This window comes from Thyridium curvatum (genome assembly GCF_004353045.1).
Source record: "Thyridium curvatum strain D216 chromosome Unknown NODE_82_length_186253_cov_79.185288, whole genome shotgun sequence".
NCBI classification, from domain to species: Eukaryota; Fungi; Ascomycota; class Sordariomycetes; order Thyridiales; family Thyridiaceae; genus Thyridium; species Thyridium curvatum.
This window is the reverse complement of record NW_022156837.1, coordinates 18,613-37,270: the sequence shown is the minus strand read 5'-3', so window position 1 is coordinate 37,270 and position 18,658 is coordinate 18,613. Positions and strand designations below refer to the sequence as shown.

General features: G+C 56.6%; 7 protein-coding genes across 7 annotated transcripts; 1 reads left to right on the top strand and 6 right to left on the bottom strand.

The window, feature by feature from the left end:
• Window positions 1-248: 248 nt before the first annotated feature.
• E0L32_010303 (uncharacterized protein) lies at window positions 249-1,820 on the bottom strand (the record flags this gene model as incomplete). Its single annotated transcript, XM_031132906.1, has 1 exon — window positions 249-1,820. The coding sequence occupies one exon, from the start codon at window positions 1,818-1,820 to the stop codon at window positions 249-251; it is 1,572 nt and encodes a 523-aa protein (XP_030989683.1).
• A 1,839-nt stretch (window positions 1,821-3,659) lies between these two features.
• Window positions 3,660-4,202, bottom strand: E0L32_010302 (uncharacterized protein; the record flags this gene model as incomplete). The annotated part of the gene is made up of 2 exons (XM_031132905.1): window positions 3,660-3,973; window positions 4,088-4,202. The coding sequence occupies 2 exons, from the start codon at window positions 4,200-4,202 to the stop codon at window positions 3,660-3,662; spliced, it is 429 nt and encodes a 142-aa protein (XP_030989682.1).
• Window positions 4,203-5,136: 934 nt separating this feature from the next.
• On the bottom strand, window positions 5,137-7,084 carry E0L32_010301 (uncharacterized protein; the record flags this gene model as incomplete). Its single annotated transcript, XM_031132904.1, has 4 exons — window positions 5,137-5,912; window positions 5,968-6,226; window positions 6,294-6,578; window positions 6,659-7,084. 4 exons carry the CDS (start codon window positions 7,082-7,084, stop codon window positions 5,137-5,139), a joined length of 1,746 nt encoding a protein of 581 aa, XP_030989681.1.
• A 575-nt stretch (window positions 7,085-7,659) lies between these two features.
• E0L32_010300 (uncharacterized protein) lies at window positions 7,660-8,406 on the bottom strand (the record flags this gene model as incomplete). The annotated part of the gene is made up of 1 exon (XM_031132903.1): window positions 7,660-8,406. One exon carries the CDS (start codon window positions 8,404-8,406, stop codon window positions 7,660-7,662), a length of 747 nt encoding a protein of 248 aa, XP_030989680.1.
• Window positions 8,407-11,784: 3,378 nt separating this feature from the next.
• E0L32_010299 (uncharacterized protein) lies at window positions 11,785-14,342 on the bottom strand (the record flags this gene model as incomplete). Its single annotated transcript, XM_031132902.1, has 3 exons — window positions 11,785-11,850; window positions 11,912-13,699; window positions 13,758-14,342. The coding sequence occupies 3 exons, from the start codon at window positions 14,340-14,342 to the stop codon at window positions 11,785-11,787; spliced, it is 2,439 nt and encodes an 812-aa protein (XP_030989679.1).
• Window positions 14,343-14,985: 643 nt separating this feature from the next.
• E0L32_010298 (uncharacterized protein) lies at window positions 14,986-16,287 on the top strand (the record flags this gene model as incomplete). The annotated part of the gene is made up of 1 exon (XM_031132901.1): window positions 14,986-16,287. One exon carries the CDS (start codon window positions 14,986-14,988, stop codon window positions 16,285-16,287), a length of 1,302 nt encoding a protein of 433 aa, XP_030989678.1.
• Window positions 16,288-17,032: 745 nt separating this feature from the next.
• E0L32_010297 (uncharacterized protein) lies at window positions 17,033-18,560 on the bottom strand (the record flags this gene model as incomplete). The annotated part of the gene is made up of 2 exons (XM_031132900.1): window positions 17,033-18,103; window positions 18,246-18,560. The coding sequence occupies 2 exons, from the start codon at window positions 18,558-18,560 to the stop codon at window positions 17,033-17,035; spliced, it is 1,386 nt and encodes a 461-aa protein (XP_030989677.1).
• Between the last annotated feature and the right edge of the window lie 98 nt (window positions 18,561-18,658).

Sequence of the window (18,658 nt, the reverse complement as noted above, 5' to 3'; positions counted from 1 at the left end):
TGTGATACCCTCACTGTCTAGCCTTGTATCTGGCGAGGAAAACAGATAGATGGCAGGGATGATGCATTCTATTTCCGACAGCGAATACAAGTAATGTGAAACTTGCATGATTAGAAAGATAAATGATGCGCTTCATGTCGTGACCGCGTGTGCGACTGTATGGTATAAGCTTCGTGGTATCTCATTAATTAGAAAACAGCCATAATTCAATGTCAAAGGGGCCTTTTCCTGCCCATTCTTATTCCATGTCAAGCACGGCTGCCCATGTCCTTGGCCGCAGAGCCGCCCGTATCCGTGGCCGGACGCACGTACTGGGCGATGCGCTGGGCCATGTTGGAATGCCTCTTGAGGCCACGGGGCTGCTGCGCTCCGGTCGTTGTCCCGCCGAGAGCGCGACCGGTAGGTTGTACGCCCGCGACCACCTGCCAATGATGGCCGCCGTGTTCGGCAAGCGCGGGGAGATCGCCGCCGTCTCGACCCGAGGTCGCTGCTGCCGCCGGCCCGTGTTGTTGTTGCCGGCCCCAGCTGCGCCGAGGCGCGGCGGCGAGCAAGTAGTTGGGCGCGTCGTTGCCGGGGCTGGCGCTGCGCGAGCTGCCCACCGTGTCGAACGGGCCGCCGCCGCCGCTACCTTCGGCCGCCGCCAGGGCGGTGTCGGCGACCGACTCGAGGCGCGAGCGGGGGGCGGCGCGGCTGGCGCTGGTCAGGGCGCGCCAGACCTGCTCGCGGTGGGCGCGGTCCTCGGCGGCGGCGCGCGACAGGAATTCCTGGTAGTCGGAGGAGGGCTCTGCTTCTGGCGCGGCCTCTGCTCCGAGTGTCTGCTCTTGACGAGCGTTGTCGTCCTGACGATCGTGCCCTGCGGTCTGCGCTGGTTCTCTGCGGTCCGGTGTATCGTCGCTCGCCGTACTCGATGAGCGATGATGCGTAGGAACGGGTTTCATCTGCGCCGCGGGTCCATGCTGTGGCCGGCTTTGTGTCGTCGGACCATGTCCTTGCCCTCCCCGATCTGTGTCTTCCCTTAACCTGCTGACACCTAGTGAATCTTGCTGCGCGTGTGAATATCTCGGCTTCTCATCTTCAAGTTGCAGTCGTCTTGGAACCTCGACTCGTGCCAGCTCGTGGTCGTCTCGAGGTGGAGGTGCGACGACGGGCGACTCGGCTATGGGGAAGATCTCATGCCGTCGCGGTGGTACGGACAGGCGGGAGAAGTCCGATGCAGCATGCCTAGGGACGTATACCGAGTGCACTCGTGGTTCCTCCGGAGCCACTTGGGTCGGCGGGCTTGGCTTGCGCCGAAAGCGATCCCGAAAGCTCGGCCTCTTTTTCAGCAGCGGTGGCATCTTGCCCATGGCCTCAGCGGGATGCTCTAACTGATCCGGGGGCGGCCTCGGTGTCGGTGGCTCTGAGTGAGTTGACGATGGATGAGACCGAAGGAGAGGAGCAGCGTGCTGCCTAGTGGTGAACGAGGCGCTCTCCGTTCTTGTTGGGGATTCTGTCACCACCACATCTTGGCGTTGGTGCTCGGTGATAGCAACAGCCTTTTCTGGACCCAGGCCGGCGGAGGGCACCCCTGCAGTCTTATGCAAGCCACGCGAAGGATTGCGAAGAGATTTGCTCCGCTGGAACAGGCTGCGAAAACGACCAGGCTCGGCGGCCGCCGCCACTGGGGTGGTGGTGGTTTGGGGGCCAGACGTGGTGGTCAGCCCTGGTGCGGGCCTCCTGGCCGGGGCTTGCCGTGACGGCTCGCCAGGAGAGACAGGCGTCGTTGGGAGCAGCTTCTCGGTAGCTTGGCTGGACGAAGGACGGCCTCTCAGAGACGGCATGAAGGAAGGGGCAGAACGAAGGATGGTGTTGGTCCCACCTCTGAGCAAAGCAAATTTCGAGAAATCCACAATAAGCAATGAGGCGGCGGAGTTGGGGAACCGCTTCGAGGGACAAGCAGCATTAAGCGTAGAAAAGCGCACAAGAGTTGGGCGGGTGGTCAAGACTTGGGCGCGCGGGACAGAACTGCGATGACGTTTGCGGCTCCGTGCCAGAAGTTGCCTGCGCAGCTCCGCAGTTGTCTTGTGGTACAGAAAACAGGATGATATCCGTGAGAGTGTGTAGAACAGAGACCAGACACACGTTGAGGGACGGGGAAAGTGTGTAGACTGCTTGAGCTGGCTGTCTCGAAAATTCAAGCATGGTGGGCTCGTGATCAAGCGTCCTGATAAGAAAGAAAAAAAGAGCCGTTGCCTCACCTCCGGCGGAGGGAAAGAGCTTGGGGGAGTCGTCAAGAGGGGCTACTTCTAAATCCAGGGTAGGTCCCGCCGAGCGGTGGGAAAGGCTAGACAAGTCGAAAGGGCTTTTTTTCTTCTTCTTGAAACAAGCCACTTACTTGGCTGTGGTTCATGGATGGCCTCTCGGAGAAAAGACTACTCCGTAGAGGCACAAAGCACGAATGGCAGCAGCTAGGAGGAAGGATGGCTGCATGCGGCGTCGTCCCGCTAGGTCCAGGTCCAGCTAGCCATAGCATACTTTGCATCCTTTCCAAAGAGTCCTCAGGAGTTGGGCGAGAATCTACCGAGTAGGTACTTTTGTGAGGTTGGTTTCGCCAAACAGAGTCGAAGAACGAAAAGAGTTGCATTGTGACGCGCAAGCAACGGCGGATCCTGGCTCGCTGGGTAGGCTATTCAGTGGGGGGCGCGGTAAGCCCTAGGGGAACGAACGGTGAGGAGAGACACCGGCAGGATGGTACACTGGCCAGATGAGGTAAGATTGACAAAGACGGTATTCCGGGCTGGTAGTTGATGCTACCAAGCAATGTCCTACCCGGAAAGCTCATCAGGCTGTTGATCAGAGATATCACTTGCCTCGAGCTTCATGTGTAGACGAGCAGCGAATCCCTCCTTGAAGCCATTCCCTGCTATGGTCTCTGGCAGATCGGGAGGCGAATGCCCATGTCTTTTCCGAACCACTGCCGCCATGCTATGATTTTGTTTCCGAGAAGGGGACGAGATGAGAAAAGATAACCCAAATCGGCTAACTATGGCACTAGCAGGGATGCCGCAAAGCCTTAGGCTGGCAGGCGATCGAGCTGAGAGAAGACAGCGAGACAGCTTGACAGCTCTGGGTGATCCAAGAGAGATCGTGTCCGATCGACGACGTCTGGGGAGATCACCCTCGCTTTCCACCAGGGAGCACGTCCCGCGACTGGTCAATCATGGAGACAAAGGAGCATGCATCGTATTCAATCTCGAGATAGGCTGTCGACCGCCCAACGATGGCTCGGTCCTCTCCGCCGGCCCCGTCCGGGCCCATGTCTCACTTTTTAGCAGTTTGTTTTCGGTCGCTAATGTGCTAGAAATGGCCTAGAGGCTAGAGGACAGCCTTGCCATTCCTGTTCTGGCCTCGACGACTCGTATCTGGCTGCTGCCAAGGCCCCGCCCAAGCCTTCTTCAACGGATGGACTGATCTTACAAGGGAAGAGGGACGAATACACAATGCCGTATTTGTAATTGATCCAGCCGATATGTAATCAAGACCTTGGATATTATTTTCCGACTAACAGAAAGAAGCATGAACAAGCCACAATCCCAAAAGATAGTCTATCAACCGAACCTCGATTCCCACGATATTTGCCAGCCCATCTGCTGTCATACGCACCGTCCCTCGATCCCCATTCACTTCCTCGCCTTGTCCTGTCCGCCTCCACCGAACAGCCCGCCGACCGAGCTCCCCACTGCCGAGACGCCCTCTTGCGCCTTGCCCGCCGCGGCCGAGGCACCCTCTGTCAGCGACTCGCCCGTCGGCACGTACCCGCCCTTGTCGTCCCGGCCCTGGCGCTCTGTCCGGTTGACCCCCTCCTTGGATACCAGGTCGCCGACCGGCTGGCCCAGCCCGCCCTGGCCCAGCTGGCCCGCCACGCCGTGGTGGACGTCGTCTTGCAGCTTGTCCACCTGGTCTACGCCCGTGACCTTGGTCTTGTCGAGGTTGTCTGGTGAAAGTTGAAAGTGCATCAGTCAGCTTTGTGATCTTGTTCTTTCTCTTGCTCTCCTCCTGTGAAGGAAGAAGAGATGAGGAAAAGGCAAACTAGAAGGGACCAACTCACCTTTGGTTGCGTAGCTTGCCTTGTTGTCCTTGGTGAAGAGCTTGAGGTACATGTCCTCTAGCCACGGCACCCACTTCTCGTACTGCTTGTTGTACTGCTCCTTGGTCCACTCCATTCTCGAATGCCTCTCGCTCGTGAGGAATAGAGGCTTCTCTGATGCTGTGCTTGTTCAGCAAAGTGATGATGCTCGTCTGGCGTCCAGGAAGGGAGAAAGTAGAGTAGAGTCAGGCAAGTCAAGAGGGCAGGGAGTTCAGCCACACCTCCCACCCGACCCGACCCTATTTATCCCTCTCTCCAAACCTGCCCAGGCCTCATAAACGGTGCACATATTGCTATCAGCATCCTCAGGCCTTGACTCCGTGCCACTTGACGTCGATTGCGTAGGCGGGTGTGGTGGTGTGGGAAGGGCGATTCTGGTGCTGGTGTGGCTCAGGCTTGAACGGTGGTGGCTCCAGCGCTGGCGTGGCTACGTCATGAACCCTGCTAGGCAAGACACTCAGTGGCTTGTGATAGGCACAGCGGGCAGGTGGGTGTGGTGCTTGGCCCAGAACCCGGTTTTGCTACCCGTAAATTTGCATCATATCAATCTCCAACATTTCGACTTCTTCATTGACTCATCTCCTAGGCTCGCTTTCCTTGTTTCACCAAGCCTGGAGTGAGACAGGCCACATGGGACAAAAGACGTCAGGCGGGAGCGACAGCAGCTAGTTATGTGCAGGAAAAGAGTCTCATTCGTTAACTGATAGTCTGGTAATTAGTGCGCGCACCAGATGATGCTTTCCACTAGGCACATCTGCCTAGTACTGGTGATGTACTCCTCCTCCTCAACCATTTATTTGACTGTCTTTCCTTTAGTCAATGAGCAATCCTCAAGAACCCATGAATTCAAGCCAGCGATCCCTCGATTTGACGTGTGTCCCTCTGTTTCATCTTGATAACAAACCTCCCCATGACCGCCAGGTACCCATCATCCTTATGAATAGAGCAATCACACAGACCATGACAGACGATCATTCGAGACCCTGCCAGCCAGACATACAGCGCAGCTCTTAGTCCTCGATGGAGAGAGCCGAGAGCTGCCTAGCCATGTCAGCCTCCAGCAGACCCTTGATGGTCTGCTCATCGGGCATAACGATGGCCTTGGTCTCGTCGACTCCGGCCCAGCACAGGAGCTTCGCCTGCATGGCCTTGAACACATCCACGAAGTTCTCGTCGGCCGCCGCCGGCAGTCCAGGAATATCCAGGAAATTGATGATGAAGCGCCGATAGCCCCGCACGAAGCGGCTGCCCGTGCCGTAGGTCTTGGTCATGGCCGCGAGGAGGTAGACCATGTATCCGGCGACAGTCACCTGGATCTCGAACCGCTGCGGGAAGCCCGTGATCTTGAAGAGCTGGTCATCCAGGTCGAGCTGGCCGATCTCGGCCAGGATGGCGACGAGGTCGAGGAAGTTGTGGACCCAATCGGGGCCGACGTGGCGGCCCTTGTTGAGCAGGCATCCCTTCAGAGCGTACATGACAGAGGCGCCCAGGTGGTGCAGCTCGCCGTAGCTCATGGCCAGGCTGAGCCGAAGGTCAGGGAGGGGGTCCAGGGTGTCCGGCCAGGCTCCCTGCGGGAGTCCCTCCCTCATGACTCCCTTGAGCTTTGCGACAAAGTTTTCGAGCACGGCTTTCTTGCCCTGCTCCGAAGGGCGATCCCTGACGGTCTTGTGCAAGGCGTCTCCCATCTGGCCGAGCTCCTTCTGTGCCGCGTAGAGCTTCTCGACCGAGCTTCCGCTGGCACGGGCGATTTGTTCGTGCTCCTTGAGCTCAGCAATGCAGCGGTTGCCTTTCTCAATCATTAGCAATGTACATGGAAAGCCGAATGGACCGAGTACACTCACAAGAGCAGGTGAGGAAGTGGGACTTCTGAAGCCCTTCCCGGCGGGAGAGGACTCCAACCATGGTGTTGCAGTATGGGAGAGTAATCTCATCGCCAGCTGCAATCGGCTTGAGGGAGCGGACATGCAGGCGGTTGCCCTCAAAGAATGCAAAGGCGTTCGGATCGCAGCTGTGGTTGATGACGGAGATGGCCAAGTCGAAACTCATGCCAGTCGAGGTGTAGTCATCGGCCATCCGGATGTTCATCGCATTGATCTGGATCTGGACAGGACATAGTCAGCACAATCTCCATAGACTCCCATTCGCTTCTCCATTGCCACCGACTCACAGCGTAGAAGAGCTTCCAGATGACAGTGACGTTGCGGTGCGAGATGTTGCGCTGGACGGCATCGACGGCGAGCTGGAAGCTGTCGTCCTCGCTCTCCTCGTCACGCTGGTCAAAGCAGTCCTCCAGCATCATCAAGATGTTCCAGTAGCCCGAGCTGATCTTTCCCGCCTTGTCCCAGAGCAGGATGCGGAACAGAATACGAACCAAGGGCGAGATATCAGGGATCTCCTTGAGCACCTGGCACTCCTCTCGGTGATAGGCAGCCCAGGCCTTCTTCTGACATGTCTGTCGAGGCCGTCAGTATGTCATGTACATTTGGCGCTTGTAGCCAAAGGTTGAGTCAGGGAGGGGAAGGCTAGACGTACCCGGGAGCAGTAGTGAGCATACTTGCAGCCCTTGCATTTGGCAAAGGGGACCGCTCCATGCTGACAGTCAATCCCTCCCTGTTCGGCGTCCAGCTTGGCGTTCCTGTTCATCAGGCAGTGGTCGCAGACATCCTTCAGGTGAGGTGCGCGGCAGCTGATGAATGGCTGATTCTGGAAGATCTCCTCGCCCTCACAGATGGCATCCTCGACAAAGAGACCGGATCCCGCAGACTGGATCAGCGACTCCTTGATAACCAGGCTGAACTTGGTCTGCGCGTGCTTCAGGATTCCCTGGCACGCGCTGGGATCGTCGTGAAAGTGCTTGCGGGTTGAGACGTCCGGGTCAAAAAGGAGCTCGTCGCTCTGGCTGTCCAGCTCAGTCGCGTCGACCGGCTCCGGCTTGATGTCGGGGCCCATGGTGGTCATGGTGAGCAGTGATCAGGAAGAAGATTTTATGTTTGATCTGGTGCCTTTTGGTGTTGGTATTGAACCAGCAATCAGAGTGAAAGGAAGTGAAGTGTCAAATGGAAAGGGGGGGGGGAGAGATGTTGAAAACCCAAGATCAAGGGTGCAGGGTCCAGGAGAGAATCCGATTTGGCGTCGAGATCTTGGAGACTTGGCAGAGCCACAGGGTTTGCTCGGTGCTTGTCTGAGCAAACAATGAGAAGCGGGAAGACGCGTTGAAAAGCCCAAGCTGATTTGGTTCTGACCGCAAGTCTGGATGTGTTCTGAAGGAAAAGTGAACCCGAAGTGACCGAGCTCGGTTTTCTCGATTCAGATTGTTGACTCTCGCAATCACTTGGTTTTTAGGGGTTCCACAAATAACCGATTGCTTTTGTATGCTATTCTCTTATAAGACTGCGCAAAGGCAGCCACCCTTTGCGACCCAGTTTCCTATTCCTCTTTCAACCCCCTTTGACCCTCTCTTCACCACAACTTGCTTACATGCAGGAATCTTGTTGCATTTCATCCCCTTTCCCTCGCACTTTTCCTGGGCACACTCATGGCCTTGGTTTCATTGTCGGTGTCGAGCCTGTCACACTGGGTGTTTTGAGGCAGACATATATAGTTGAAGTTGTCGGTGTTTTTGCTGTCTCTGTTGCTGTGAAGTGGACAACCGGGCCATGATTTAGGAAATTGAGCGTACTTGTGGCGACATGCATGCAACCTTTGCAGTCGACATGACTTGTGTGTGTCTTTGTTATTGTCCAGAGTGTTTGTGTTGGACCAAATGTGGGCTTGAGTGGTACAGGCTGGGTGAAAGTGCAGGCTGGATTGTTTGTATCAACATCTCGAGGTTTGGGCACGGCCACATTCTCCACAGCTGCCGAACCAGCATCAACATCTCCCATGAGTGCACCGCGCGGAATTGCTGGATGCACGGGTGTTGAAGTTATCGAGCAGATGGTTTTTGTCGTGCGGAAGGGCTCAGCAGCAGTAACAGTAGCAGTCACCTGCTCCATGGGCCCAACTCCTCCCCATGGTTTGACCAGCTCCGTTGTGATGGATAGCACACAGCCATTGCAAGGCACACGGTGGTAGATCGTGTCGGTTGCCGTGTAGACAGTCTCTTCGATAAATGGAGTCCAGTTGCCGTTGAAGCCCCGGATTGAGGATGTCAGAACAGTGGTGCAGCCTGACTGTGACGGCGATGTCTCTCCTTGATCATCGGGAGGCGGCGTGGGAAAAGGAAGTGGCTTTGAGACCGCAGTCGCAATGAGCGCCGCAATGAACACAATGGATGCCATATCAATGATGCTGAAGAGTAATGCCTTGGCCTCCTGGAATTTGATTGCTAAGGATGAACATGTCAATCTTGCAGAACAAAGACAGGGCACCGTCTATCTGACGGCTTTTAATAGCTTCCCCAGGTGAGGTCTTTCCTCACCGCAGGCGCAGTCTGTGAGGAGGGTGGAGTTGATGTGGAGAAGGAATGTGACGAGAGAAGGAAAGAAGACAGCTCGAGAGATCCAGAAGCACGCCACACGCCGGCTAGAAGCATCCACACGCCATGTTTCTGGCCAATACTGGACAGATCCGACATGTGTTGATTCGGATATTAAAATCCCGGGGTGCTGCTTGAGCTGCAACATCAAGCAAGAGGCCCAGGGCTGGTAAAAGGTGAGCACAAATCCTCAGCCCATGGTTACACGTTTCCCGTTCGAGCCAACGGAGAAGCAGAGCAGACTACTTCATCCTCTGTACCACTTTCCGTGAGACCCCCTGGTAAATGGAGGGATAGTTCAAAAATAGACTCTGGTATGTGTGACAAGATGTGAACATTCCCCTCCGGTCCTGGCTACCGCATTCCAGAAGGTTGATCCCGGTAATGGCAACTTGGACCCAGGTCGTATCACAATAAGAACCAGGCACGACAGAAATTGCCCATATAGGCTATGCAGGAAAAGAAGGGACACTGTATCGGCCCGGCATGGTGGTGTGTCACCGAATATATGAACGCAGCATACTTTCTCCCCATCTAGCTAGGGCTGAAGGGGGGCAGCAGTTGCTGACTGACAACAGATAACAGGATGGCGATCAATCTTACCAGCACTCCTTCCTCAGTCCAATTAGCTGATATTCCTCCCTGGCTGCTGCAACGTTGACAATTCAGGGGAGCACAAGGTCTCCATCGAATGGCGGCCCAGTCTTCTGACCCAAGTTCAGCCGCCTGGATCGACGCACATTTGCCGCCCCCAACAAAGCTTAGCAAAAGCTTAAGCAGCGGAGAGGTCGACCCGAGATGGGCTTGAAAAAAAAGGACAATTTCAAATGCAACCACGGAAATTGCGGCCGAGCTTACGGGCAGTCAGCCCGTGAGAGGTCCCGTCTCGGGGCGCCACACCTGGACTATGCAATCCCTCGGGAAGCAACGATGGCAGAGTATTGAGCAAGGCACGGGATGCAAAATGTTTTGCTTCTTCTATCTCTTCCCAGCTATCTGACAATGCCTTTTCGGGAATCATGATGCGTGATGACTATGCTGACGTGCTATTTCGCCGAATCTGCCCTTTGGCAGCGCGCGTCCTCCATGTGCTCCTCCTGTAATCATTGATGTCTACCAATTCTCGCCGTCTCTATCCGCACCGACTGTGCTTCCCGACCGTTCCAGACTAGGTCCTCCTCACAGCAGCAATCATGATAGAGTGCCGAGTATATCACAGAGCACACCTGTTTCTGCTTCTCGATATATGTGCCACCAGACCCCACCGCCTCACCGACACCTATACACGGTGGTCTGCGACTGCTGTGCCGTCACTGTCGTTGTGAACTTGCCCGCGGGGCCGTAACCGGCCAGAGCGGTGCTGATGTGAAGCTGACACCCACCACAGTTGAGCAGCACCGTCTGCGTGATCGTCTGCCGGTAGCGCGTCAAGGTTGCGCCCGCCGTCTGTGCCGGCTGAACGATGAACGTAGTCGGGCATGCCTCCTCGGCATGGTTGGTCAGAATGGCATCCTGGCGCCTGTCGAGCTCCTGCGACTGCACATCTCCCTCTTCTGCGGAAGCGGCTGTCAAGCACGGCGGCGGCGTGATGGTGGGGACATGCGGGTGCCGCCTAGATGTCGAGGAGGCACAGACTGTCGTCCATGAGGTACTCGGTGTGCGTGCCCTCGTCGCAGTCAGGATCCTCTGCTCGGGGCAGTTGTATATCTCCATTACCTGGTAGATATGGGAGCAGCCGCCGCAGTCTACCGAGGCTGGCCGCGTTGTGGTCGAGGCATAGATCGTCTGGGTGCCGTCCCAGGCGCAAGGGTTGGTTACATGTCGTGAGATTGTGGTGGTGCACCCGCCGCTCCGGTCGCTTGTTCTTGAGTGATGCCGCGTGACTGTCCTGGTAGGCAGGATGTCAGGTTCTTCTGGTGCCAAGGGGGATGCTGCTGCCGTCCACAGCAACATGGCAGACAGAGCTGCCCCGTAGGGGACTATCATCCTGGCTGGCTCGTGATGTGTGACGTATCGGTAAAGACGGGTTTTAAGCAATCCAATTCCAAACCTTTAGAGCCTGAGCGACATCAAATTGTTCTGATAGTGTTCGGAGAGTCCCAACTTGATATATCTCGACCGCAGCACCCTTCTTTGTCACGGGCAAACCGGGACGGGCGATGGCGGCAAACCTGGTAGCACAGGGGAGAGCATCTGATCAGTCGTGGTGGTGGTAAGGTAGCATTCCGTGCATGGAGTGGCTGGTCTCGACTATTCCGTCGATGAGAGCTAGTCCAGGTTGGTGACTGAGACAGGTGATGTCGTCCGGGACGGATTGACTAGTGGTGTCGACTGCGTGAGGTTGGGGGCGATTTACTCCATTAAGAACTGGTCGACGGGTCGGAAGACCGTTGTACGGGAACCCAAGGCCAAGGACTGGGCCTCTGAAGCGCGGACATGGGACCCCGGGACGAGAAGTGATATCATCCGCGGGAGATCCGGGGAGGGATGCTCGATTTGGAGTACGCAGCCGCCACCTCATATATACAGCTCAGAGCTAGTTCTCTGTGGGAAGTAAGCGGATCTAGCTTGCTGCTGGTCAATCGGCCCGGCCTGGACACACCCCCGGCGACCATCCCGGCGTGAGATGTGGTCAATGCTGGGCGCCGTGTCAGACAAAAGAAAGAAGAATCCAAGACATGGGCTGTAGAACGTCCACGAAGCATCCCGTGACAGCACTTGCTCTTCCCGGGCAGCAGTCATGGAGAGAATGAGCGGAATGAGAGCTAGTTGTGATGCTCCTGATTGGATGGGTAAAAGGATTGGACAATATACGGAACCAAAATGCTATTGCGTCTCGGCACCGGTAATAGAGCCCATATTAATCTAATTCTACATCCCCCGGTGCCGAAAATGACATCCCAAAAAAACCTAGGCAGGAGAGAAGAGCTTTCCGAATGAGCAAGGGGATGAGTGATCCGCGAGATCCCGCTCCTGTTCAAGTGCATTTGCGTGTCGAATCCGGGGTTTCCTTCGATACAGGCCGACAGCGGCTTGCACATGCCTCAGAGCTGTATTCTTCGAAGTTTCTATAAATAGATAGATCGTGCCGGGTGCAATCAATGAACCCTATTTTCCGTCCGAGACCCTGGCTGAAGCTATCGTGGCGAAGTGCTTGCGAACCAGAGAGCACAATCCTGGCTCACATGGGAGGCGACTCGAAATTGTTGAAGCTGAAGTTGAAATTGAAACCGCCTTGATCTTTCATCTGCAGAAATTGTCAGCCGCAATCGAACACGCTCAAGGGTCCCATGCAAGAGATGGCTTACAAAATCTTCCCATGCCCACTGACTATCCACATCCATGGCAAGGCCTTCCTGCGCCATGGAACCAATGTTGAAGATGTCACTCTCTACTGCGGGGTCGCGTAATGGCTCTTGGTTCACTTTCATCTGTTGCATCGGAGCGGTGACGTCCTGCCTGTGCACGGCGACCTGTCTCAGAATGTCCCAGCACCGCTTGGAGCATTCAAGGGCCTCTTCCAGTACTATCTTCTCCATCTCGGCGACATCGAGAGGGCCTCGCAGTAGAGCCCGTGCCTGGGCATTGATAGCACAGGCACATACGTGACCCTTGATGTTTGTCTCTCCAGCCCGGAGACGGAGCTCGGTATATAAACAAGCCTGGTCCATGGCATTGAACAAAGTCTCTTGCGAAGCCACACCACCCACTGCAAGGCCCGATGGTATACCGAGGTCGACTGTGCCGAGGGTGTCACCATCAGCGTTCATCCTCTCAGGTTGCTCCTCTTCTAGCTGCCAGATCAGTTCAAGTGCTAGCAACAACAGCGACTGGATAGGCACCGATCTGAACGAACCAGTACCACCGATGGAGAGCCTTGAAAAGTCGTCGACCGAGTTCTCCCACGTGTTGTGGTCTGCGGAAGTTGTGGGATCGCGGATCAGGTTCCGCGATATTTTCGGGCTCCAGCCCCGGACGAGTTTCAGCGCTGTCTCCACGCACACCTTGCGTGAGAAGTAGTACTTGGGGTTGTGCTGAGAGGCCGCGAACCACGGGTGGTGGATGGTCAGGAACAGGCGGTGAGTCATGTGTTCCACGAGGCGCAGCTGGAACTCGGAAGGCTTCCCACCGGGCGACGTCGCCGTGGCCTGGAACCTCTGCAGCGTGGATGCTAGTGTGCGGCAGGCTTTAGAAAGATCAGAGTTGAGGCGCAAAGTCTCGTCGTAGCTGTTGACGGTGCGGAAGTCGTTGATATAGCGCGCAATGGCCAGGCGAACTGGGAAGGACTGGACAAGGGCGATCTGTACAGATGTCTGAGTAAAGAGAGTCGGAGGCCGGGGTGCGGGCTCCTCTCCATCGCCGAGATCGACGAGCTGGTCATCGTCCATGTTGCTCGGGGGCTGAGTGTCGAAATCTGTCAATGACACAAGGGCTGGCCCGCCAGAGTCGATGCTTGACTGCAATATCATCTCAAGAATGGTGGCCCAAAGCCTTCGGCGGATCTCGGCGAGCAAAGGTTTGAGCTTCGGGAGATGCTTTGGGTCTCTGTGCAACCCCATGTACATACCCAGCCGGAGGAGCCCGCCGGCCGAGATCCATGTCAGGTCGCCGCCGATAGAGGTGGTCTCGCGTGCCAGGTGCAGCAGGCACATGATCTGCAGGCCGGGAATGTTCATGCGAGACTTCTCCGGAGGCGACATGAGCCAGAGGTGAGCTTCGTAGATCCAGTGACTTGCCTGGTCACGGAGGGAAAACGTCTCATCGTAGAAGCAGGCACCAATCGCCATGCAGAGCTGGATCTGGATGATGATGAAAGGATTCGCGGGTGCCTCGGGGTTTTCCCAGTAGCGACGATAATCTTGCCAGAAAGTCGGCCCGTGGATGATCCTATAGACGGTTTCAAAGGTGCGAAAATACGCTTGGACAAGCTTGTCGGCGAGGTCTCTGGGTGGCATAGTCTTCCCAAACTCTACAGTCATGAGTGAAGGGACCCGGCGGGCCTTGATGGTCCGCCCTAACGTCTTGCATCTCTCGAATGTCTCTAACAAGGGTGTCTTTTCCGCCTCTTGCTTCTTAATGAGTTGCATCAGAGGGAACTTTATAGATCGTTAGTGTGAGACTACGTTGGATTTTGGGGGTACACCTCTCACTCACTAGGTTGGCAGCATTCATCCAGTGACTCTGCCCAAAGTATCGGGTCTTGGACAAGGATCCCTTGTTGAGGAAGATGGGAAAGGAGCCGTTGGACCACTGCTCGTTCAGGGCGTCATCTTGCTTCTGCCGAAGAGCGCGGGACAGTTGCTGCTCCAACAACCGTACCTTTTCCGTCAGGGCTTCCACAGTAGAAGGCCCTGACCTCTGGCTTGCCGGGCTGTTGGCAGCCTCTGACGGCTGGAAGCTCCGAATGCCTGTGAAGGGAGTCGGGTATGCGCTGCTTGAGCTTGTGTGGGTCCCGGGACCTGGGAATGCTGGGGCCGGAGGTGCCTCGCATGCTCCCAGGCTGTCGCGCGGTGGGCTGCTGGAGCCGGCATGCAGCTCGGTGTTTCTCTCTGACGCCTTGGGAGGCCTGGGCACGCGACTATCGGGCTTGAAAGAGCATTCCGAGCCACGCTGGGCCTTGACGCAATTGGTACATGGCTGTACGCGGTCACACTTCACCTTGCGCCGGCGGCACTGTTCGCACGCGAGGGCTGGCCTCCGCCGTTTCTTGCCAGACGGGTCACTCCATTGGTCGGCCATGATTCGTGAGTATGCAAGAGGCTGTACTGTTATCTGCGATGCTTTGTGAGATTGACTGCCAGGTCTGACACAGCAGAAAGGGTGATATGGTCGACTCTGAGAAGAAGTCCGCACAATTCGGCCTATGCATCCCCATAAGCGCACGTAATTAATGCGGTCTTTTCGGACTTTATGGTTCCAGGATGGGTTCAGTATCCAATCATACTCGACTCTGTGAAGATAGATCCACTTCTCGGGCTGAAAATACCGAAAATGCCGCGGGCCTCAGACAACTAGCGTCGGTGTAAGGAGGCCGGACATCACATCACCACCTCGCCTGCCGCATGCATTTTCTTTCTGCACCCTTGACACTCCGAGGCAGGTTTTTTCTTCTCGTGTGTCTGGCGCTCTAGCAGTGGCCGTAGTGTCACATCTCGAACGCTATGGCCAGGATGTTTTCGGACTTCTTCCACCCAGGCCTTGTTCAAGACCCAGCCGGAGATTGCATCGTGACTTAACAGATAGGAAAGGGCCGGACATTTGAATGGAATCATATTATATAACAAGGCGACGTGATTTTTTTTTTTTTGATTGTGATACATGTGTAATCAGCTTGCGCACCATAGGTAAACGCCAACAGATATAACCGAATTCGAAGCCCATGATGGCATCCAAGAACACGCACTCCACGCCAACTGGCGATGCCTACGATCCTGAGAAACCCCCTCACACGGAAGACTTGTCTCCAGATGATGAGCCCAAGATCGCCAACGACTATCCCGAAGGCGGCACGCAGGCGTGGCTGGTGGCCGCCGGCACCGCGGGCGTCCTCTTCGCCACCCTGGGCTACACCAACTCGTTCGGCGTCTTCCAGGCGTACTACATGCTGCACCAGCTGCAGCACGAGACCTCGGACCGCATCGCCTGGATCGGCTCGCTGCAGGCCTTCCTCATCTTCGCGACGGGGTGCGTCGGCGGGCCGCTCTTCGACCGCTACGGCGCCAGGGTCATCCGGCCGGCGGCGGCGCTGTACGTCTTCGCCATCATGATGACGAGCCTGTGCAGCGAGTACTGGCAGTTCATGCTGGCGCAGGGCGTGCTGACGGGCGTCGCCGACGGTCTGCTCATGTTCCCGGCCATGGCGGCCACGCCGCAGTACTTCCACAAGAAGCGCGGCGCGGCCATGGGCGTCGCCATCGTCGGGTCGTCCGTCGGCGCCATCGTCTTCCCCATCATCATGACCAAGATGCTCAACGAGTCGAGCCTCGGGTTCGGCTGGTCGGTTCGCATCGTGGCATTCATCATGGTGCCCGTGCTGGTCTTTTGCAGTATCGTCATCAAGGCGCGGCTCCCGCCTCGGAAGACGACGTTTCTCCTGCTCTCGGCCTTCAAGGAGCCAGTATACAATCTCTTGGTCATCGGCAACCTCTTCCTCATGGTCGGCATGTTTGTCCCCATGTTCTTTCTGCCGGCCTTTGCCATTGAGAAAGGCATGAACGACAGCCTCGCCTTTTATCTGGTGGCCATGCTCAACGGCGCCTCCATCCCGGGGCGTATTGTCCCCGGCATCCTGGCAGACAAGTTTGGCCGGCTCAACATGTTGTTCGGTGCCGGGCTCAGCACATCCATTATCATTTTGTGCTGGTCCAAGTTATCGGGAACAGCTGGGATCATCATCTACACGCTTGCTTTTGGCTTCTGCTCCGGGACTATCGTATCCGGTGGCTCTGTTGCCCTCTCTCTCGTCCCCAAGAACCAGCAGGAGGTCGGCACATACCTGGGGATGGGCATGGCCATCGCGGGCGTCTCGGCCCTGATCGGACCGCCGGCGACGGGAGCCTTGCTCGATCGAGACCATAATATCCACAACGTCGCCATCTTCGCAGGGATATGTTGTTTGGGAGGCACGATGCTGATTCTATGGGCCAAGATGTTTACCGAGAAGGGTATTCTGGGAAAAGTATGATGGAGATCGGGATCCGAGCTGGCCTTTCCCCTACGTTCGACACGCGGACGGAGGGGGCTCTTTCGTCTTCCGTTCAAGCATGGTCGAGCATAAATGAAATTTGTACGATACATGAGATTAGACAAACACTGGGATAGACACTCCTCCTATTGAGACTGCTCTGCACATAGGTATATTGCAAGTAAAAAGCCCACGTTGCCAAAACACTTCACTACATTGATCATTATGTCTCGTGATCCTCCGTCCAGGAGCACACGAGGCAGACAGCGCGCTCGGAGCAGGCTACTGTGGAGTTAGTTACCTGGACCACTTTGATCCCGCTGGTATCGAAATGTGGCCGGAGAAGGACGTGGCATGACTGTGGAACCGAAAGAGGACCGAGAGAGTTTGCGTTGGTAAAAGCTTAGATTTTCCCTACAGGACCGCCTCCATGGGGGTGACCTGAGCGCCGAAATACAGTAATTTATTACTCAAATGAATCATTGTACACCGACAGGAGGAGGTGGACTCTGTCGCCCACGCTCCTCTGCCGCCACAAGCTCTTCGCTCGTGCAAGTGAGGATATCTTGTCCCTCCTTTACTCCATCTAGAGCCTGGGGAGACTCGTCCTCCATCATGTCTATTAGATCGCACCGGCATACGCGCCCTCCTCCTTTTCTTGCTCAGCACTCCTCCATGCACTGCTAGGTGATAGTCTTTTCCTCGAGGTCTCGCTCATCATGGTCTTGCATAGCTCTCCGACCCTTTACAGAAGCAGCTCAAGAGGGTTCTCGACCACCTTCTTCAGGGCCTGCATCCACTCGGCGCCAACGGCACCATCGACAACCTTGTGGTCAAAGCTGGCGGTGACAACGATCTGGTCATCCCAGGCAACATCGGTGGTACCATCCTCGTTCTCGACGGGGACGGCGACCTTCTGGGTAGTACCGACGGCAAGGATGGCGGCCTGGGGAGGGTTAATGACGGCAGTGAAGCGCTCGACGGCCGGGTTCATGCCCATGTTGGAGATGGAGATGCTGCCGCCCTGGTACTCCTCAGGCTTGAGCTTGCCGTCGCGGGCGCGCTTGGCAAGCTCCTTGACGGACGAGGAGATGCTCTCGAGACCCTTGCCCTCGACGCCCGTGACAATGGGGGTGATGAGACCAACCGGGGTCGAGACGGCGACGGAGACGTCGACGGTGTTGAACTGGCGGATGACGCCGTCCCTCCAGGACGAGTTGACCTGGGGCACCTTCTTGGAAGCGACAGCAATGGCCTTGATGAGGAAGTCGTTGACGCTGAGCTTGTACTTGCCCTCGGAGGTGCTGTTCAGAGCCTGGCGGAGCTTGAGGAGCTTGGAGACAGACAGGTTGGTGGAGACGAAGTAGTGGGGGTTCTCCTGGATGGACTCCTTGAGGCGGCTGGCAATGGTCTTGCGCATGCTGCTGATAGGGATGTCCTCGTACACAGCGCCAGGAGCAGCAACAGCACCAGCGGCGCCGGAGGCAGAAGCCTTCTTGACGTCCTCCTCGGTGATCTTGCCGCCGGGGCCGGTGCCCTTGAGACCGTCCAGCTTGACACCCTTCTCGATGGCAATGCGCTTGGCGGCAGCGCTGATGTTGGGCTCGCGGTCGAGAGCGGTCTGAAGCTTGCCGGCAGGCGAGTCATCCTGCTCGGGCTCGGGGGTGGGCTCGGGAGTGGGAGCGGGCTCCGACTTGGACTCTGGCTGGGAAGACTCGTTGGTGGCGGCAGGAGCGGCGTCTCCGCCAGCATCCTTGAGGGTGAAGTTCTCGAAGGCGCTGACATCGGTACCCTCGTCGACCAGAATGGCAATGGGCTGGTTGGGGGGCAGCAGTCAGCAATGCATGCGATAGGCAGGTCAAACGGGGTCGTAAGCTGAGAGAAAAAGAAAACCCCGGACTGGCGCGAAGCAAAGTCCGATGAATTGTTCAAGAGCAAACACGGAGAGAGACACTCACGTTTCCGACGGGAACCTCCTTCTCGCCCGTCTCCTTCAGGATCTTGGCCAGAACACCCTCCTCCTGGAACTCAAAGTCCATCTGGGCCTTGTCGGTCTCAATCTCAACCAGGACCTCGCCGGGCGCAATGGTGTCACCAGGCTTCTTCTGCCACGCACCGATATTTCCCGCAGTCATGGTCGGCGACAGGGCGGGCATTTTGACGACCTGGTGAGGAGGGAACGAGGCGTACCATCTTGCCAGGCTGGAGGGCAGGGCGTATCGGAGAGTGGTGCGCTGCTGCAGCACGCGCCTTCGGAGGACTGGGCCAAGCATGTTGGGCGGGATGGGAGGAAGCTCGGGGAGCTGTCCGGACTCGTGGGGAAAACGAGGAAAAGAGGACGGAGAAACGAGATCAGGGCTTCGAAAAGTCA